Here is a 17,464-nt window from a genome sequence, read left to right as displayed (position 1 = left end):
TTGACAGTTGATTAAATTTGTTTTATGTAGGATTTGACTGACCGCGGATCATATTCGCTTGGCTAATTTTTTATTTTAGTTTGCAATAAAGACATTAATACCTTTCGTTGCGCAATCTCGTTCTTGTATTTATGTGACCTTTGCTAATTAGCGGCTAATGTGTAGTTATTTTACTAACAATTCTCTAACGTAAAATAATAATGTATAAGAATTTCTTCGCAAGCAAAGGAGTTAACACAGCTGTTTTAATGTAAAGGTATGTTTACGGGCAATATTACATATTTATCACTAACATATTAGTTCAATACTCTAAATACCACTCGTCTATTCGCCATTTAAAAAGTATTGCGTAAATTCCAATAACTGCCGGTGGGCGACGACCTTGTAGATTTTCAAATGTTATTCGTGCGACTGCATGATTACAAATACCTCGTAAGATTTGTTAATATTCTTGTTTAATCTATGCACTTTACTGTAACATACAGGTTATTAAAATTTCGTGTGGCATAGGGTAGAGTTAGGTAGTCTATTATAAGTTTCTTATAAGAATTGGCCAATAATGCATTCAGTATTATCTATGTTTTAAAGTTACTTGCTATGAATATTAAATTGACACTACTTACAGTCTGTATATCTTTAGGTATTTAAATAAAAGTAAACAAACAATTTTTACATTTTTGGGTAGTTATAACATTTACTGGTTAACCAACGAACTAAATACAAAAGCGCCTGGATCTGTCACTGTACAACCAGACTTTAATCTACATTATTGGATTATGTAATGTTTTCATCTACTCTTAACTGGCTTAAGGAGCCATCTGAAGGTAGATTTTGTTTACTTTTAATTAAATACCTTAAGGTACAGAGTATAGTTTGTTATATTTCTTGACAAAATATTTTTTCTTGTTTTCAGACCGCCATCAATACAATTATGTCCTGCTAAACACAAACTGTAGCCCCGTGGAGGGGCTGCCCGAGCACTAGGCTCCTGTAAATATTGTAGAAATCATACATTTAGTATATTCATATCATAACAATTTTCATCCTTGCACAAATTTAATATTGACATCAAATACAAATAAATATTTTATTACAATAATATCTAGTACTACCCTTAGAAGAAAACAGGGTAAAAATTATGAGTAAGATAGACGTAGATTGCACCCGCCGGTGCAGGTCCCGGCTTCACGGACAAGCCCTAACGGGAGCCATTACGAAGAGATCTGTCAGCGATCAGGCACTGGCCAGCTTCATTAGAGCTACATGTGCTAACTTCATACAGGCTTTTGATTTTGAGGTATGTGATATAAGTATTAATCTTGAAAGATATTAAGTTTAATACAATAGCAAAATATTTTTTATGTCTGTAATTAGTGTAATTCTTTGTGTATCCACATGCCACACATGAAAATTAAAACAAAAGAAATTGGCACTACTTTGAAAAAATCTCGTATTTCACACTGCTACTCAAAGTTGAAAGGCAGTAACTCTGTATGCATCCCAAACATACCACATTTTTCTTTTGATTGACAAAATAAGATACAAGTTTTTTTTTTCAAAGTAGTGCCGAAATGCTACTCTGTTTATTTAGATGTAGGTTGAAATTTTTCACTCACACCGAGTGTACATCATAATGTATAGGAAGCTGCAGAGGTAGTTGACCCCCCTAAACAAATTTCTAAGCATGGGGGGTCAGTTACCTATACAGCTGACTCTAAAATAATCTGTACATTGGCTGGCAGTGGCATGAGGATATATTATACCTACTTAATAAAGGTGCATGCTAATTTAATTTAATGAGAATTGATGGATTAAAGTAATTAGATAACAGGTTAATGACCTTAAAAATAAAAACAAGGCATTAAAAAATTATTTGTCCCTGAAACAATGTTTACAACTTCATTAAACTGTGGACACTGTGTACATCAACAAAATTCATGAAGCTACTTCTTAGAACTATCATGTCACCAATTTCCCTGATCCATATTTAATTGTAATGTATTATAGGGTCGCACAGCCCTTCACATGACATGCTCCCGCGGCCGCGCACGTCTCATGGAGTGGTTGGTCCGCCACTCCTCGGAAGCCTTCGTCAATGCCAGGGACAGAGAGTCTGGTTACACTCCACTGCATCGGAGCATCTTCTATGGACAGATACATACTGCTGTTGCTTTGATGAAGATTGGTAATTATTGTACCTGAATTTTGGAACAACACTAACAGCCCTTTTACTAAATTGTTTTTAGAATGCTATTTTTCTGAAATATTAATGTTTTCGAAATTTTAAAAACCTATAATTCCTAGATGTTTTCGTTGTTTCCTATATTTCTATAGATTCAGTTTATCTGATATCGTGACGGTGGGAAACAGAAGTAATTTTTTGGAGTTAGTAGAATTTAACACACACCCTTAGATTTGTCAGAAATGACCTAATGACATACATTCAGGTGGTCTAAAACTCCTTGTACCTTGTTCTAGGTGTCAACACGGACATAGTAGACAAAGACGACTACAGGGCACTAGAGCATGCCATGCTAGACCGCCAATACATGTACAAGCACGAAGGCACGCAGCCGAGCGATGTATACGTATGGGGAAGCAATTGCAACTATACTCTGGGCACAGGGACGCAGCAACCGCGAGCGATTCCTGAATTGCTAAGTTGTTTCAGCCGTTCGAACGCCAGCGTGCGACAGGTTAGTTTTAGTTTAGCTAATGCCATTAGTCAGTTCAATTAGGTACGCAACTTAGCGACGTATACGTATAAATAAAATAAAATTATGGGGCAGCAATTGCAACTATACTCTGGGCACGGGGACGCAGCAACAGCGAGCAGTTCCCCAATTACTAAGTTGATTCAGCTAGTCTAATGCCAGCATCCGTCAGGTTTTTTACGCCTAAGACCCTAATCTGCTAAACAAAATCCATTATTTCTTTTATGACAAGCCCAAGCTGCAAACTTTGGCGCGTGGCAAAGCAATAATGCCGTTTTAAAAGCAGCTGATAATATTAAAGTCCAAATCTATGTAACAGCTCATTCGAGATAATATATTTTGGTAATGTAGTACGGTCGACCACCCCAATGAAGGCGAGAATACACAGAGAATTAACCTCCATGACGTGTAACCATAAACAAGCTAACCATGTACATAACACTGGCCGGAAAACTCGCAGCTGGACAACCGGTCAATGTGTCCTGTCAAAAGTCGCAAATAATCAATGAATCATCAAACCAAAACTTTAATATCAAAATGCACTCCGTAATGTGTCCTAGAACCTGTCTAGGTTTCACCAACTTCTTATTCTTCTTCGTCGGACTTGTCGGCTTCGGTATTTGCTTATGGTGCGCGATCAACACGGAACTATTCAAAGACTTGAACTACACTGTTACTAGAAGCGAACTAGTCGGTGTTATAGCTAACTTTGTGAACTTAAAGCTGTGGTTAACGCCTTTAACGACAGTAATAATAACTTCGGCTATCGTTGCGATGTTGACTTCGTGTTGCGGCATACTCGGCGCTGGCTGCAAGACCAAATGCGCAATGAAATCATACATCTTCCTTGTTTCCGTTATATGCTCTGTGGCTTTCTGGTTTATCTATATCTCCTGCATATATAACATCTATTCTGATAACGATAAAACACGCAAGTTTCTGCAAAGCACGATACGCACACAGTACGGAAAAGAAAACGATCTATTTACTTCGCTATGGAACTATATAATGGTAAACTACGAATGCTGCGGAGTCGTCAGTTTCATTGATTTCAAGGATTCTTATTGGATAAATCTGAACCCCGATAAATTGTTTCCTGTAGAGTGTTGCGTTTTACAGAATCGTACGCATCTTATACCTTTAGTTAAAGATTGTCAATTATCAGTAGATCCGGGTACAATTTATCCGAACGGATGTTTCCAAGCATTAAGACAGTCGTTTGTGGAAAGAAAAGGACTTATAATATTTTCTTGTATTACGTGTCTTTGTGCATATGCTTCACTGATGTCTTTTGCTTATTGCGTGTTAAGAGGGGAACCTCTGATAACCGACACGGATGGTTATATCTACGGGACTCGGCGAGGGCGCCACGCGGAGCCCGAGCAATCTGAGAGCTCTCTGCAAAACATGATGTTTGTAAACGATGCGTCGGAACCGACGACGAAAGTCGTTAGGGTTGTGTCGGCTTCGAGTCCTTTCCAGAATTACAAATATTATCCGGAACAAGTGTAGTTTTAGAAGTTTGTTTAATAAATGGCTGGTGTTATACACTGCATTTTCTTTTCCTTATTACACGTATACCTATAGCCCAATCAATTATTATGATCGTAACGATGGCTGCAGAAATCCTTTTGATTAGGTAGTAAGTAGGTAATAAGTACTAAGGCCTCAGTTACACTTGTAAGTTTTACTTACGTAAGTAGGGACAAAGCTATTTGTTAGAATGAGATAACGATATTCATCTCTCATTTTGTAGTATAGCCGCGTCCCTACTTACGTAACTAAAACTTACAAGTGTAACTCAGGCCTAATTATTCTTCACGTGTATTTGTGTGACCAGATATGGAACGAATAAGTAGGCCCACTACTTTGTAGAGTTAAATTTTACTCAACTGTGCACTTCGTATTTCTATTGACTAACACAATTTATTGCCACACCTTTCTTTTAGCCTTCTGTATTTAGTATATTTTGTCAAAGTATATATTTTATTTTATATATATTGGGTAGATTGTTCATATTCAATCACCATAAAACTCGTTCAGAATACTTACATTATTAAATTTTCTAAGCTGTATCTGTAGGCAATAGTCAATAAAGGTATCATTGCCAAACGTCTTTCGAAGGTTCTGTTGTCTTTAAAATTTCTACCTTATTTCCACACTTGTAAAGTCGCTCTTTGCAGGTGTGCCTTGGCAAGTTCCACAGCCTGTGGGTCTGCGGCGGCGAAGTGTGGGCGTGCGGGCAGGCGGGGCGCGCGGGCGCCGGGCGGGGAACGCTGCTGCGCCCCGCGCCGCTGCGGCTCCAAGAACCCATAGAACAAGTCGCCTTGCTGCTGGATTCTACTGTCTTCCTCACGCAAAGTGGGACGGTGAGGACATTGTTACTCTCAGCATTATAGGTATCTATTGGGGACAAGCGGGCGAATGAGGAACACTTGCACCCCGCGTCTCTGCGTCTACACACAGTCTAATTGGGTATCTGGTATAGGGATATGAAGTAGGTATGTTTGTTGCATTTGTTCCAAAGTAGCATCAAAACTACAGGGGTGATTATGGTCATTTAAATTATATTATAAGCAACATTTTAATCTACTTACCTAATCCATGGTCGAGTTATAGTTTTTCAAACGTTCTACTTTTTACAATGCAAAATCGTTCCAAGAAATTTATTTCTTTACAAAGTATAGGTTTTACTTTTAATCTAGCTAAACTAGACAGAATTTACAATTCTTTAGCGATCCCAAATTTATCTCTCAATGTTCTACGTTCCAGGTACTCCAATACACCCTGAACAGCACAGACACCTCCCCCGTCACCAACAGCTCATCCCTAAGGCTGCCGTCCACGAAGCCCCTCCTCAAGCTCTCCCAGCCGATAGGGCTGTGCTCCGGCCGCAGCCACGCTGTGGTGTGGAACAGGAACGCCGTGTACACGTGGGGCGTCAACTGTGGACAGTTGGGGCACTCACAGGAGGATAAAATTGTTACTACACCTAAACGGGTAAGTACCATCCACGAAGCCCCTCCTCAAGCTCTCCCAGCCGATAGGGCTGTGCTCCGGCCGCGGCCACGCTGTGGTGTGGAACAGGAACGCCGTGTACACGTGGGGCGTCAACTGTGGACAGTTGGGGCACTCACAGGAGGATAAGATTGTTACTACACCTAAACGGGTAAGTACCATCCACGAAGCCCCTCCTCAAGCTGTCCCAGCCGATAGGGCTGTGCTCCGGCCGCAGCCACGCTGTGGTGTTGAACAGGAACGCCGTGTACATGTGGGGCGTCAACTGTGGACAGTTGGGGCACTCGCAGGAGGATAAAATTGTTACTACACCTAAACGGGTAAGTACCTTATCCAATAAAGGAGTAAACAGTAGCTAGTGATACCTATCATTAGGAGTGACAGCTTTTAAACCAATGAATGTAAGGAAAAGATGAACAAATACTCTTCCTCGCATGACTTGACACTAAGTATTTTAACAATCACAAATCCTTCAAGCGGTGAATAAAAATGCTTTCAATGCGTGCCGGGTTTATTGTGGTCTACACATCTGCGACGACAAACTGACAAATATTACAATGTAATGTTACGATTATGACATTTATGACCTTCTGTTCTTTAAAAAAAAAACATGTTACAATTATTTTTTTTAATTGTAGGTGGCAATATCCATGAACAACAAAGAAGATACCGGCATACAGTTGGTAGGCGCCGGCGACGCGGCCACCGTGATCACGACAAGTCGCGGCGACGTCTATCTGCTGCACAAGCACATTTGCAAGAAGATCGCCATCAAGTAAGTCATTATTGTAGGCTATATCCAACAACAAGCATACAGTTAGTAGGCGCCGGCGACGCGGCCACCGTGATCACGACCAGTCGCGGCGACGCCTATCTGCTGCACAAGCACATCTGCAAGAAGATCGGCATCAAGTAAGTCATTATTGTAGGCTATATCCAACAACAAGCATACAGTTAGTAGGCGCCGGCGACGCGGCCACCGTGATCACGACCAGTCGCGGAGACGTCTATCTGCTGCACAAGCACATCTGCAAGAAGATCGCCATCAAGTAAGTTATTATTGTAGGCAATATCCAACAACAAGCATACAGTTAGTAGGCGCCGGCGACGCGGCCACCGTGATCACGACCAGTCGCGGCGACGTCTATCTGCTGCACAAGCACATCTGCAAGAAGATCGCCATCAAGTAAGTCATTCATTGATATTCATTGAGAGGAAAATGAGGACTACGTTTGTATGAAAAGGCGATTTCGCGCTTGTCCTCCACTTTCGTCTTAACTGTTACGACTCTGTCTACCTGACGAACCTACATACATAACGTGTTCCTTATAGGGACCGTGCGCAGTGGAGGGTCTGCCATCTTGTGGCCTGAATGGGAAACATATGTGCACATGTACATTACCAAAGCAAGTGCTACCATCTACCGTTCTCGTCGGTACGTTTCCTTGTGCATAATAGGTTCTGCCATCTTGTGGGCTACATCGGAAGCATAAACGACACATTTATTTATTTATTTACATTTCATGCACGGGGCCTATTTCTTCGAATGAATTGCTTATTAGTCTAGTCACTTAACGAGTATGTGAACCCTAATTCGGGTCGGCACTCGTTCGCGCAATTACGCGTTGAATATTGAAAATCTATTAGTAAATATTTTAAATTTTCCAGACAGATAAACCTACGGCAAGTGTGTGTAGAGGCGAAAGTGAGCGAGAACGGCGCATACTCGCGAGTAACAGTACTGTTGCTCACCAACGTGGGACAACTCATGCTCTGGCAGGACACCACCAACCAGCTCACCAGGTAAACCTTTATCTGACATATTATCATATCAAAATAACCGGAATATTTGGTTATCTGACGACTTCTTATTTCGTTCTGTCAATCAATCAAATTATGTTTGGACTTAAGTAATTTTGATTGGCATGCACACAGCTACTCGTATCTCTTGTAGATCTGAAATGTGCTTGTAGGTGTGAAAGGTGCAGTAGTCTCAGAGAACAGAGTTTTTGAAAAATCGTAGTGCTTTTTTAGATCATAATACGGTTGCCATCAATCTCGCTCACGCTTACGCTCAGCAAGAGTGAGAGAAGAACACGAATCTCGATTGGATTGTCCCCTACTTTTTTACATTTTGCGATATTATATATTATTGTTTACTACGTACGGTTGTTTTCTTTTGTATTTACAGATGCGTCTTCGGCCTAAACCACCAAACAATCATAACCAACGTAACACTAACCCACGACGCGTTCTACTTCACCACCAAATACGGCGAAGCGTTCATTGGCTACATCTCTCGCAAGGCCACGCCCCCCGCGCCGCAGCCAATCAAGAGGGAGAGGGAGCGAGACAGCAACAAGAGCGCTCTGGTGAAGTTTCTTGAGAAGGACGACTGTACGTCAGCGCGGATTGTGAGGATACCGAATGTGCACAGAGCCGTGGCAGTCGTGGTGGACAGTGAGGGGCTGAACTTCGCATGCTTACAGGTAACTTTATATTATTACTAGCTTTTGCCCGCGACCACAGAATAAATAATAGTACTAAGTACAGAAGACTCACTCTCTAACAAAACGAACGGATGTACTTTTAGCTACCTGTAACCCGTTAGTTAACCAGTTAAACCGTTAATCCAGTATCAAATCGTACTGGTAACTCCAGATTTAACCGGTTAACCACGTGTTAGTGGGATGTTGCAAGTGGCGCTTAGTCAGCGTGGAATTATTAATTTAGGTAGGTAGCTATTATTTTATTCAATCTGCGTTTTGTTGATTCCTCATACAAACTTCATCCCCCCTTTTCACCCCCTTAAAGGGTGAATTCTTGAATCAAAACTACCCTTTGTCCTTCTCCGGGACTCAAACTATCTCTATACCAAATTTCAACTAAATCGTGCACCAGCGCCGGTGGTACACCGCGCGGGCGGGGCGGGACAGTTCCTATTGACAGTTTGTTGTGCAGTTGTTAAGTCCCCATACAAAATTCCATCCCTTTAAGAGATGATTTCTGGCTTATAAAACTATCCTATGTCCTTCCTCGGGACTCAAACAATCTCTATACCAAATTTCATCTAAATTGGTTCAGCGGTTTAAGCGTGAAGAGGTAACAGACATACAGACAGACTTCCTTTTATAATAAGTATATATATATGGATCTTTAGGAAAATAACGAAGACACGACAACCTATAGTACGATGTATTTTACGACCGGTCTGGCCTAGTGGGTAGTGACCCTGCCTGCGAAGCCGATGGTCCTGGGTTCGCATCCCAGTAAGGGCATTTATTTGTGTGATGAACACTAATATTTGTTCCTGAGTCATGGGTGTTTTCTATGTATATCGTCGCCTAGCACCCATAGTAGGGTGTACTGCCATCTCGCCGAAATATTTTTCGCCTAATTTCACTTCCCAACCAACTTATTGCAGTACTTTTAGTTGGCAAACCAATGCTTAGCATATTATTATTTAGCATAATTTTTATTTGACTACAATTTTATTTAGCAGATGTTCATTTTACCACGATTTATTTAGAAAAATAGTCACTAAGCAAATGTTTTATTATACCTAACTATTTATTGTTACATAACGTTTGCCAAAATTGAAACTTCGCATACTTTTTATTTGATCACAATTTTATTTAGTAGATGTTCATTTTACCAAAATTCATTAAGACAAATAGTCACTGAGCAAATGTTTCAACTTAGCTAACTCTTAATTGTCAAAAAACGTTTGCTTTATTTATACTTACTTTTCATAATATATTTTGATGGCTATTTGACCTGTTGGTGGCTTTTTTTTTAACAAACGTATCTACATATTTCCATGGACGGGTGCCACTACGCTAATAGATTTGATGACTGTACCAACATGTTTTAGGTTAGATGACTGCAATCCCCAAGAAAACGAACTGTTGCCAGAAAAGTGGGTTAGGTTAGGTTAGAACTGCGACCCCACGAAAACAACCTGTCGCCTCAAAGGTGGGTTAGGTTAGAACTGCGACCCCCGAGAAAACGAACTGTTGCCAGAAAAGTGGGTTAGGTTACGTTAGAACTGCGATCCCACGAAAACAAACTGTTGCCAGAAAAGTGGGTTAGGTTAGGTTAGAACTGCGACCCCACGAAAACCCCCAACGAAAGAACGGGAACGGGAACGGGAACGGGAACGAGAAAACGAACTGTTGCCAGAAAAGTGGGTTAGGTTAGGTTAGAACAGCAACCCCCAAGAAAACGAGCTGTTGCCAGAAAAGTGGGTTAGGTTAGGTCAGAACTGCGACCCCACGAAAACAAACTGTTGCCTGAAAGGTGGGTTAGGTTAGGTTAGAACTGCGACCCCCAAGAAAACGAACTGTTGCCAGAAAAGTGGGTTAGGTTAGGTAAGAATTGCGACCCCACGAAAACAAACTGTTGCCAGAAATGTAGTAAACAAAATTACTACCTCCATCATTGAACTGCACATCTCGAAAAAACTACCTACGTAACGAAATAAAATGCTACTGTAATTTGTACCATGAGTAGTTGAGTACTATATTATTAGGGTATTTAGTAGTATGCATCACAATATTAGGCGAAAAATAATTTATGCCTATCAATACATTCGACATAACAATAAAAGACATTTTGAAACATGACCAACTAAATATTTTGCCATACAATAATATTGTAAATAATCATTTGCGACATGTTATATATGCGAAACATTGGTTTGCCATCTGATAGTTTTGCCAAATGATACTATGGGAAAAATAGTTTGGGAAGTGATAATTTGCCATACAATTTTCGCCCACATATTAGTAAACCCCCATAGTAGTTTTGCTTAGTTTGGGGCTAGGTTGATCTGTGTAAGATGTCTACATTGTCTACCAATATTTATTTATTTATATATAAAGGTTCCCCTCAGGGAGAGGAAACCTCAATTTGCACTAGATTACCTAGTTCCACTGATCCAGATGGCTGGGGGTCTTTCCTGGCTGCATCCTCCGGTTCGTGGCCGCCACTCTAAACCCTTGATAAAACAACTTAAAATTAAACTGGTTTGTTAAATTTAAATGTATCTTGTATTATTATGATTCCATTGTTTTTAGGAAAGCGAATGCTAATAATAACAATGCTGAATGGTGATAGGAACTAACACAGAGGATAAACTTGTTTTTTTTTTGTTGTGAAAAGTCGGATTTACTCGCAATGTCTTCTTTCGCCAAAGGGAGCCATTTTTTCCCTCTTTAAATTTTTTATTAAAACGTTTACCTTATTTAATAACAAATCCTCCGTGAGACACAGACATATTAAATATATTGAAAACGGGTCACTCACGTATTTTAAGTCGAAAAACGCTCGACATGTTTCACTCCGTACCGAGAAGTGTCATCAGGAGCTTGCGTTTACGGTGACGAACCGGCACAGACTGCGGGCCGCAGCCCTCCGCGCCCGATCGCGCGCGCGGAACGCAAGATCCTGATGACACTCCTCGGTTAGGAGTGAAACACGTCGAGCGTTTTTCGACTTAAAATACGTGAGTGACCCGTTTTCAATATATTTAATATGTTTTCCTTATTGCACAATGTCTATTTTTGTTATAGTTCTACTATAAGTAAGTATTTTACTCCCAGTAACGTTTACTCCCCATTTTAAAGGCGTGTATTTTTTTTAAAAGATAAAACCAACATGTGGACTCACATCCCTACCTGAGCTGTCGCCCAGCAGTTTGCCCAAACACATGGAAACTCTCATGGAAACAGCAGCAGAAGATGACATCTTACATGACGTTATATTTAAGGTAATAAAGCTCAAAAATGTATTTTGAAGGTGCGATAAAAATCCCTCATTATAGTCTGTATCTTTAGGTATTTAAATAAAAGTAAACAAAATCTATCCTCAAATGGCTCCTTAAGCCAGTTGAGGGTAGATGAAAATGAAAACATTACATGATTAAATAATGTAGGTTAAAGTCAGGTTGTTCAGTGACAGATCCAGACGTTTTTGTATTTGGTTGTAACCAACCAATAAATGTTATGTGTTATGTTATGTGTGTGTGTGTGTATATAAATACCTAAAGACACAGACTATAGATTTAGAAATGAATCTATTAATAGGTATTTCTTGTACTAGGATAACCAATAAAGATAATGGTATGAGCTTGATAATTAATACTTTGCTACTTGACTTGATGACAATCTACTATTTCTTTTATCTTTTAACTATAGTCAGAATATGACTATAAACCGGCTAATTAAACAAATAAACATTTATTTTGACAGGTTGGCACAAAACTCTACCCAGCTCACATATTCATAATAGCCTCCAGCAGCGAGCATCTCTACAAACTGTACCAGGACTCCATAAAAGACCCGGAGGATAAACCTACAATCAACATAGAAATGCACCCGGACGTGTTCGAGAGGATTCTCCGATACATGTATACTGGTACTTGTGATGTGGCAGAATTGGGCCCCTGCAGCTTGAAGATAAGGAAAGAGGATCTGAATAGCTTGAAGAAGGAAAAGGATGTGGAGATTGAGTTGGATGATCAGAATTTTGTGGGTGAGTTAGAATTGTATTTGCGATTTCTAGTATATCTTGACAATCTAAACTAAAATAGATATACGAAACCAAAACATACATACATATACGAAAGGAAAAGTGACCAAGGTCTCCAGTGCCAGGGCTGGGATTGAACCAGCGTCTTCTGCATTCGCAACACCTCCTTGTAATGAGTTTTAGTAATTGAAAGCGCAAAAACATGCTTAATCTTGATTTGCAGTGTATTTCCGTTAATTCGCTTTGAATAAATTTAATTTATCACAAGGGAACCACCATATTGTATTTGCAATTTGCAGTACTGCTCCATAATTTTCCATAATCACCAAACTTTTGCAGTTTTACTTTTTTAGGTAAGTAATATATATTCATAAAAATCATAAACGTTACAAAAAGTATTTCAAATTGTTACTTTTTGACAGATAACGCGTCAGAAATCTCAGCGTTCGAAGTGTACAAACACCAAGACAACAGAAACAAGAAGAATCGCTCCCGACGCACGACTGACCGCAGCGCGGAAACCCCCCCTCGCAACTTGTACTGCGACCCTGTGCGCCTGGTGCAAGCCGCCGCGAAGCGCCTGCACGTCATGGGGCTACACAAACTGCTCGATAAGTTCTTGTAAGTTATATATCAAAAATCACTATCGTCAGGCCAAAACCAACGTGACGGTAATAAAAATAAAGTGAGAAAACTGCAACACGCCTAGTTAGAGACCGTGAGTGCGAGTGAAACAGTCGGTTTTATGATTTACAACTCTGCAAGCACGTGGATTTTAGCCCTAAAATAAGTGTCCGTTGCACCAAAACGCTGTTCTTATGTGCGTTGGATGGTCTGCCACCTTGTGGACTCAATTGGTAACTTAAACTTGACATACAACTTCACTTCGAAAATCTAGCCAATACAGACAGGAATGGGTTCTTGTGCTGCCCCCGACAGTTTATGGTCGCTCCTTACTAGGTTGTATTACAACAGCATCTACTGCTTCAGCTGTCTGAATTACGTACCTACATAAGATGCTCTTCGAATATTGTAGCCTAATAACCCTACTCACTACACCATGTTTTTTTTCCTTTTCCAGCTACAGAGACGGCAGAATCTGCCTTCGAGAGAGCGCAACATTCACCAAAAACCCGCCAGTGTGCTGGGACCGAAACAGTCTGCAAGAGTTAGTCGACACGAGTGTAGTGACCAAAGATGGCGCTCTCATACCCGCGCATAAATGTGTGCTCGCGGCGAGGCTCGAGTACTTCCACGGCATGTTCATGCACTCCTGGTCAGAGGTTAGTAAACTAGTTATATTGTGAACTGATGGAGAGGTTTTAGGCGATAGTGCCCTTTGAGGATATTATTTGAATTAAAGCAGGAACTGATATTCTTTTTATTTGTAAGTAGTATATTTTTCAATGTCTATCAAAAATCTGTCTTAAATATACACACAAACCTACTCTGTTTAGCCTTCTAATTAAACCTTGCCAATTATTTTGGTTACAGAGTAAACTGTCATCAAAAGTGACTTTGCCAATCAACCACGGCATCCTCCTACCAGTCATAGACTTTCTGTACACAGACTCGTGTCCCGAAGTAGAAAACTCAGACAGCATCGACTTTATATGCAGCCTGCTCATTGTCGCCGACCAGCTCTTCATAACGCGCCTTAGAGAAATGTGCGAAGTGGCCCTTTCCAACCTCATCACCTTACGGAACTGCGCAGAACTGTGCCAATTCGCACACACTTACAACGCTACTCAGCTAAAACAATGTTGCATGGAGTTCATATCGCTAAACATCAGCAGCATACTTGAAAACAAATCCCTTGAATTGCTGGAAGAAGAATTATTAGAAGACATCTCTAAATACTATTGCAAATTCAACCCTATAATGTCTTCCAGGGTCATTACACCCTTTTTCAACGCACCAGATGATGAAGTAATCAATGAATTCGCTAAAAACTGCCCCGTTGATTTAACAATTACTGCTGAAGATGTTAAAAAAGATGACAGTATTGTTGAAACTAAGAAGAAGAAATCTAAAAAGATTGAATACACTGAGAGTGAGAAAACAAGGATGCGGTACGAGTCCGTCAGTTCTGTGACATCCTTAGACTTATCTAACGATATTTCGGGTGACGTCACTTTATCCTTAAGTAACATAGCTATAGAGACCGAAAAAGCAGCTAAAGGGAAGAAAGATAAATGGATAGAAGTGTCATCATCGCAGCAAAAACAACAGAAAGTCGTCCAAGCGAGGCTTAAAGCCTTAAGCACTGCTAAGGACATTCTAAACGAAACTCCAGTAGAGTCTTTCACTAAACTCACTAGAAATAGTTCATCAAGTGCCATTAACACTCCAGAGATTCCTACGTCATCACGCATGTCGGTATCACCCAAAGAATCCCCGATAGCTGAGATGGCTTGGGGATCGCCAGGAAATCTGGTCATTAACCACATAGGCCCTAAACTCTCGCAAAAGCAAAGGAAAAAGTTAGCCATGGAAGGAAACAACTATTCTCCTCAGAATCTCTCCGAGTACTTGGATGGTAAAGTAGTAGGAAGCCCTCCGGACAAGCCCAAGAATCCGTGGAAGATAGTGGAGGTGCCGGTGGCCAGTAGCAGCCCTAAGCAGAAGAAGGCTATGGAGTTCAACCAGATCCTGGCTGATCAGAAGAAAATGAAGGATGACTCTTCAAGGATCATGACGAAACCGTTGTTTTTAACTCAGGTAACATTTCCTATTCATTCTTAATTATAGTTCGTTTTTTTTAGCATTAGAAAGAACTTCGCAGAAGTAAGCTTGTGGTTCCAAATCCGGCACTTTTAGCGGTAATAATTTGTAGTAAATTATGTGTATTGACCATGCTGCATTAGATAATTCAATAATTATTAACAATTAAAGGGCCTGATAAAAACTTCACGCTTGCTTCTGTGGAGTTCTTTCTAATGCTAAAAAAAACGAACTATAGTGTTTAATATGGAAATACTAGTGGTACCACTAATTAAGAGTGAAAACGCGGGTAAATCATTAGCATTACAGTAACGCCTCACCTCACATTCCACCAGTAAAATGGAATTCTTTAATTAAGTGCCACGTAATTTAGATACTGCGGTATTTAACCCCAATAATACCTACACGCAAGAGAATTCATTTTAATAAATTATTTTTCAAAATGTAATTAAATAATGTAATCACCACAAATTAATATCACGTTATTAGATCACGGATTAGTAAAGTAGTAGTATTGTTGTAATTAACGTAATTCATTGCCATAAATTTGTTATTGTAAAAAATATCATTAATTATTAAAACATCGACCTGTAAAAAATACCTACTGTGCATAAAAAAGACCATACCAAAAAGTGGAATACATAAATTTGCGTGTTACTGTGAGATTACATCAGAACATCTATCCTCAACAAAGGAGTACTCTACTCTGTTAGTATTTGTTATGTTTTTAATTTCTCGTGTCTTTGGTTTTGATCGTAATTTTTCAGGCGGTTTGAGACAATAAAGTTTTAATTAAGTTTTTTCGCCTATTGCATAACGTTTCAATCCATTGTTTTCTCGCCTGCCTTTAATTTTAGTACCGACATCACCGAAACTTGACGCAGCGTATAATTTACGTGCGTTATATACGCAAATACGTTGCGTTTTCAAGAAGTTCTGTCCCAGCACCAAGTGCCTGCCGCGACCCACGTTCGACGTGTTGCCTGCCTGTCACACTTACGCACGAATTTACAAGTGCAACAGAGAGGCAACACGTCGAACGGTTCGCGGTAAGCCCTCAAGGCCTATAAAAGTTATACAGCCACTGGCAAACAAGTTTAAATTTGAAAATTGCGTAAGTTTTCTATGGCTGTTTTGTGTGGTGGGGAAAAGTAATATGGCCGATCTTTTAGAAAACACACTGATTATTTATATTTCTTTTATTTCCAGTTGGAAGACAAAGCCATAGAAGAGCTGGAAAAGTTCTACAACATCCATGAACTAGACGATGAACTCATCACCGTGCGGCGCATCGAGTTGCAAGTGTCCTCGCCGCAATGGATACATACTGCCCCTAAGTGAAGCGTGCTATTTTGTACCTTTTTACTATGTGATTGTACAATACTCTAATTTAATAATAATTGATTGACTATGATTTTTTTTGGTTTTTATTTATCATAAAAGTAACCAAAGCTTTATTTAATTACTACAAAATCTAGTTTTTTTAATATATAGGTATATATATTAAATTCAACTTATGAAATTATACACAATTCTTTGTGGCAACTATGCCAAGTGGATGGGAAACAGACACTGGGCGGTGAACTGATGCAATGAATGATGAACTGGCGAATGAATGAATGATTGGGTACCCCATCTTTTTTGTTTTAGATACATCCTATCCTATGTATCTAAAACCATGCTTCTTTGAAAATAGGTCTTAAGATGAATATGTCCAAGACTAAGGTTATGACGAACATCTCTAGTAAATCGATTCCAACCATTATGGTTGGGAACGAAAGACTGGAGGTGGTCGAGCAATACTTGTATCTTGGACATATTCTATCATTTGACAAAACACACCAGCAGAAGGAGATCTCCAGGAGAATCCAGCTCGGTTGGGCGGCATTCAATAAATTAGCGGACATCCTGAAACCTGCTAACATTCCACAATGCCTGAAGACTCGCCTCTTTAACCAATGTGTCCTGCCCACCATGACCTATGGTGCCGAGACATGGACGCTCACTAAGGGGGCTGTGCATAAAATCCGCGTAGCACAGAGAGCCATGGAGCGCGCCATGCTCGGTATCAAGCTTCAAGATCGAGTAAGGAATGTCGAGATCCGTCGCCGCACCAAGGTGCATGACGTGGGTTTCGTCATTACCAAACTAAAATGGAATTGGGCAGGACATGTTGCTAGGCAGAGTGATGGCAGGTGGACTAAAATGTTAACAGAATGGTGGCCGCTTTCAAATGAAAGAAGCGCCTGGCGCCCGTTGGCTCGTTGGGTGGACGACATCCGGAAAATTGCGGGTCACTGCTGGATGAGATTAGCTCAGGACCGGGACAAGTGGCGTACTAGAAGAGAGGCCTATGCTCAGCAGTGGGCGATAAAGGGCTGATATGATGATGATGATGATGATGATGTATCTAAAACAAAAAAGATGCCCTAGCTGGCCTAGCTTACAGTTGGATTTCCATTAGAGGGGTAAGTATG

General features: G+C 40.2%; 2 protein-coding genes across 2 annotated transcripts; both read left to right on the top strand.

The window, feature by feature from the left end:
• The first annotated feature begins 33 nt into the window (after positions 1–33).
• LOC134671873 (inhibitor of Bruton tyrosine kinase) lies at positions 34–16,401 on the top strand. Its single transcript, XM_063529732.1, has 15 exons — positions 34–256; positions 914–1,297; positions 2,008–2,185; positions 2,479–2,696; positions 4,898–5,083; positions 5,487–5,714; positions 6,371–6,507; positions 7,401–7,535; positions 7,924–8,221; positions 11,380–11,502; positions 11,984–12,266; positions 12,686–12,884; positions 13,345–13,546; positions 13,758–14,984; positions 16,197–16,401. Exons 2-15 carry the CDS (start codon positions 1,139–1,141, stop codon positions 16,326–16,328), a joined length of 3,705 nt encoding a protein of 1,234 aa, XP_063385802.1. The 5' UTR covers positions 34–256; positions 914–1,138; the 3' UTR covers positions 16,329–16,401.
• On the top strand, positions 3,223–4,267 carry LOC134671843 (tetraspanin-1-like). Its single transcript, XM_063529695.1, has one exon. It carries the CDS (start codon positions 3,252–3,254, stop codon positions 4,224–4,226), a length of 975 nt encoding a protein of 324 aa, XP_063385765.1. The 5' UTR covers positions 3,223–3,251; the 3' UTR covers positions 4,227–4,267.
• Positions 16,402–17,464: the final 1,063 nt, after the last annotated feature.

Source organism: Cydia fagiglandana, chromosome 16 (assembly GCF_963556715.1).
Source record: "Cydia fagiglandana chromosome 16, ilCydFagi1.1, whole genome shotgun sequence".
Lineage (NCBI taxonomy): Eukaryota > Metazoa > Arthropoda > Insecta > Lepidoptera > Tortricidae > Cydia > Cydia fagiglandana.
The sequence above is the reverse complement of the archived record's forward strand: the minus strand, read 5'-3'. Positions and strand labels throughout refer to the sequence as shown.